The following is a 5,000-nucleotide window of genomic DNA, read 5'->3' as shown; positions in this document are numbered from 1 at the left end:
TGATTCCTTTACTCGAAATTCACCCTAGATGTAGAACAAAATAACATAATTTCATACATGCAGACAGTGCAGAGTCGCCGTTTAGGCGGCTTTTTGTTCTAGAATTATCCAGCTACCAAAAATAATGCCGGATATCCCTTTACACCTGAATCGAGTGAAGTATATCATATCATACCTTACCTCAGCACATAGCAGCGTTGGAGCCAGAATAATAATAATATTGAGATCGTTCACATCCACCCAATCACTGGAAAAGCTCGATATCGCTTGACTTAGATTACAAAACGAGACACTTTACAGATCAAAACTTCCAAGTCATATTGAAGGGACGGTAGAGAGAGAGAGAGAGAGAGAGAGAGAGAGAGAGAGAGAGAGAGAGAGAGAGAGAGAGAGAGAGAAGAACTGTCTCAATCCAGATTCGAACCCAATTCGATCCAAATCCGAGCATCCTATCAAGACTTCTTTTCCACGATCGAAAGGGAACAAAAGAGTGATGTCAAAATAATGGTTCCAATCTCCTTGGAAGTGTGGAAACCAGTCCTCTGGAGGATTAGACGCATACAATGTGCAACGGATCTTCTGGTTTCAGAGTAATGGCATCTTATTTTTCTAGCCTAAATCAATGCTGGTCGTCAGAAAAGAACGTCCATCCTCGCTCTTTAACGTCATAAAAATTTTCCACGCTTACGACCTGTTAAACCTGAGACTGCTGTACCTTTGAAGATAGACCGTAGCCTTCATTAACTTACTTATATATAAAAAATTACGCCACAGTTCAAAGCGACCATGACCAAAAGAAAGTAAAAAGTGAGTTGTCGTTAAAAGTGCTTATGGAATCAAATATGTAATCTTTTGGGGTTTTTAAAAAAGCGCTTTGAGATTTCGACGAAAGGCGCTAGAGAATTATTATTATTTTTATGATTATCATTACTACTACTACTACTACTACTACTACTACTACTACTACTACTACTACTACTACTACTACTACTACTACTACTACTACTACTATTATTATTATTATTATTATTATTATTATTATTATTATTATTATTATTATTATCATTATTATTATTTCATCACTATTTCATTTTCAACGTTCCTTTGTTTATTTTTTTGCTGACGAAGGGTTTGTACCCGAAACTTCCATTGTCTGTAGTGGCCTTTCCATTTATTTCACCTTCTCGCATTGAGTCACGAAACAGCAGGTTATCTCCTCCATGCCTTCTCGTTAGTATTTTCACGATCCAGGGTTCAGGCATAGCCTCGTGAACTTATAGCCTGACACTGACCAAAAAATGACGTCAAAAGACAAGTCTTTGGTCTCAAATGTAAACAAATTGTGAGTTGTATTCAATACTTCAAACAATGGGATTACTTGTTTCCTTGAGTACTACTAACGACAACTCACTAGGAGGTTACAAACCTTTAAAATGACGTCAAAGTACGTCCAATTGAGTTCTAGCGTAGCCATCGTTATGTTATAGCCTGATACTGAAATCCAAAAGGACTGGCAGTTTGACGTCATTATTTGGTTTTTGAACCGCCTAGTGAGTTGTCGTTAGTAGAGCTCATGGAAACAAGTTATTTTATTGGTTGAACTATTGAATACAACTCACGATTTGCTTTCTTTTGTGGCAAAAGACTGGCATTTTGACGTCATTTTTTGGTCAGTATCAGGCCATAACTTTACGAAGGCCACGGTTCCAGTGTCAGGCTATAAGTTAACGATGGCTACGGTTCAGGCCACAGACGAGAGACGGGCCTCTCTAGTCTGTGGTTCAGACAGCCCCCATCGCTATCCAATCTCATTGGTTGCAATATGGAGTCCCCTCCAATAGATAGTTCGAAGATGACGTCACTCGTGTCTTTGTTATTGTTTTTTGCCATCCGCGTTTATGAGTACTTTTCACTAAACTGTATTAACCAGACTTTAAACCTTCAAGGTTACACACAGTTTTGTGTGTTGGCCAGCTTTACTTCCGGATGGCAATGTTGTGAACTTCTTAGCCTAGTGCATACTATCTATACCCTAATGGTCAACTCTCATGGGATATGTGCCAGACTTTGAGTTTACGAAGGCTACGGCCAGACACACGACCACGAACATGCGCGCTGACACACACACACGCGCGCGCGCACACACACACACACACCCACCCACCCACACACACACACACACACACACACACACACACACACACATGTACAATGTAAATACTTACGACAATCTATCTCGTCAGATCTATCACCACAGTCATCATCTCCGTCACACCTCCAGGCTGAGTCAATGCAATGTCCATTGGTACAGGTGAAGTCTTTTTTGGGACATTGATTGTATCCTGGAGAGAAAAAAAACATGTAATAACAAACTGGGTCAATTGATGCATGGGTGTGGATGGGTAGATGGGTGGATGGATAGATGATGGATGGATGGATAGATGGATGGGTGGATGGATATTGGTTCTATACAATGTCCATTGGATCAGGTGAAGTCTTTTTTGGGACATTGATTGTATCCTGAAAAAAACATGGAAGAACAAACTGGGTCAGTAATATGTATGGGTGTGGATGGGTGGATGGGTGGATGGATGGATGGATGGGTGGATGGATGGGTGGGTGGATGGATGGGTGGATGGATGGGTGGATGGATGGATAGATGGGTGGATGGGTGGATGGATGGATAGGTGGATGGATATTGTTTCTATACAATGGCCATTGGAACAGGTAAAGTATTTCTTTGGACATTGATTGTATCCTGGAAAAAAACATGGGATAACAAACTTAGTCAGTTGATTTATGGTTGGATGGATGGATGGGTGGATGAATGGATGGATGGATAGATGGATGGATGGATGAGTGGATGGGTAGATGGATGGATGGATGGGTAGATGGATGGGTGGGTGGATGGATGGATGGGTGGATGGGTATATGGGTGGATGGGTATATGGGTGGATGGATGGGTGGGTGGATGGATGGATGGATGGATTTTTTTCAAAATTATTATACTATCAAATTACGGACTGCGAGGCCATTCAAATTGAAAGAAATCACACAAGTTGGCAAATCAGCACTTAGACATGAAATTAATAATAATAATAATAATAATAATAATAATAATAATAATAATAATAATAATAATAATAATAATAATAAATAATAATAATAATAATAATAATAATAATAATAATAATAATAATAATAATAATAATAATAATAATAATAATAATAATCATCATCATCATCATAATGTATAATCAAATGTCAATGACCTAATCTGTGCGAATGAATCTGCCCCGCCCCAAACAACACAGGGACATTAAGCAGATTCCACATTCCATTCCAGGTTGTCATAAACTCTATTTTTTAAAATGATGTTTTCGTCATTGCTGTAAGCAGATTTTCTACGTTAGCAAATAAACAGCACGATAAATCAATACCACCAATCCCCTATAGACCTTTATAGTATAGATCATCTTACAAAATAATACAAGGGCGGGCTGACATATTATAAGTACCGTTTTGTTATAACTTTTTATTTTTATTTTTAATAGCACATACAAACATAATAAATGGGGGAAAAAAGCTTAGAATCTCAGCTACATATCATACTCTTTATATTTTTCCACATAATCGCCATCACGAGCAACACAGAGCTGCCAACGCCAAACTATTTGGCGCATGCCGTCAGCGAAGAATCCCGGTGATTTTGCTCGGCACTATCGACGAACATCTGCCAGTGCCTTCAAATCACTGCTGTAATGTAATGTAACGGTTTCTTGTCAGATACGTCTTGAGCTCGGGGAACAAGAAATACTCAGATGAGACTAGATCAGCACTACGGACTGGGTGCTATAGAGTCGAAAGTTTGAACCGAAAGATTGCGTCTTGGGATTGTCGATTAGTGTGAGGTCGGGCATTGTCAAGCTGCAAGATCGAATCTCTACCCGCGGCTATGTGGTCTTGTGGTATGACACTCGCTTTCGGATCGGAAGGTCCTGGGTTCGAACCTCGCTCGGCGCATAATTGAGTCCTTGGAAAAGGCTCTTTACTCACATTCTCTCACCGTACTCAGGTGTAAAATGAGTACCTGGCTGTTAACAGCGTTGTCTCTGTCCTAAAAATGTTAATATCGCCTAACAGGCGTCATGTCCCGTCCTACAGGTTAAATGTTGCTGTTGACCAGGGACCCCTTGTACAGCGCTTTGAGCACATTTAGTGGATATTGCGCCATCTAAGGCTCCATTTTAATTTTTTTTTTTTTAAATTTGTTTTACCCTGATCATATATACAGTCAACTGCTCCTTGATTGCTCGTATCGGATGCAGAAAGGCCAACCTGGTCGCTTGCGATCAAACACTTTTGTCTCTGTTGGGACATCTCCTTTGAAAGTTCTAACCCACTTTCGAACAGCGCCATCAGTAATACACATATGACCATAAACGGTCTTCATTCTTTGATGGGTGTTTGCTGCGCAGCATCCTTATGCTGTTAGAAATTCAAAAACAGAGCGCTATTAATGTGACGAGAAGTTCATTATGTGTCACCATTTTCTCAACCGCCGTGTCTTAGTCAGGTTGTGGCGTCACTCAATTATGAGCCCAAATGAAGTCACATGAATTAGTTGTTGCAAATGAGTGTAGAAGTATGGTTTGAGAGAGAGAGAGAGAGAGAGAGAGAGAGAGAGAGAGAGAGAGTGTGTGTGTGTGTGTGTGTGTGTGTGGGTGTGTGTTTGTGTGTGTGTGTGTGTGTGTGTGTGTGTGAAGTTTCATGATTGTACCTGAAATATGTATCGATTTATGGGCAAACGATACTTATATATCAGCCCACACTGGTAATATTAAGGTGAGTTGGACGCAACAAAATTAACATCCATTTGTTTACGCATCAGACATGTTCCATTTTTCTCTCGCCCACTGTAATTATCTTGTGCGGCTATGTGGACTAGTGGTATGACTCGCCTTCGAATCGGAAGGTCCAAGGTTCGAGACTAGCTCGAG

General features: G+C 40.1%; 1 protein-coding gene across 1 annotated transcript in view; it reads right to left on the bottom strand.

Annotated features, from left to right (window-relative positions):
• Positions 1–5,000, bottom strand: part of LOC144978544 (low-density lipoprotein receptor-related protein 4-like) — a 157,974-nt gene that overhangs the window by 60,704 nt on the left and 92,270 nt on the right. The window contains exon 3 of the mRNA XM_078924756.1: positions 2,226–2,342. Within this exon, the coding sequence (XP_078780882.1) occupies positions 2,226–2,342 (117 nt within the window). The remainder of the gene's footprint in view (positions 1–2,225; positions 2,343–5,000) is intronic.

The sequence above is a fragment of the Berghia stephanieae genome, chromosome 8 (assembly GCF_034508935.2).
Source record: "Berghia stephanieae isolate SIO BIC M18660-M18661 chromosome 8, UCSD_Bste_1.3, whole genome shotgun sequence".
Taxonomy (NCBI): domain Eukaryota; kingdom Metazoa; phylum Mollusca; class Gastropoda; order Nudibranchia; family Aeolidiidae; genus Berghia; species Berghia stephanieae.
The sequence above is the reverse complement of the archived record's forward strand: the minus strand, read 5'-3'. Positions and strand labels throughout refer to the sequence as shown.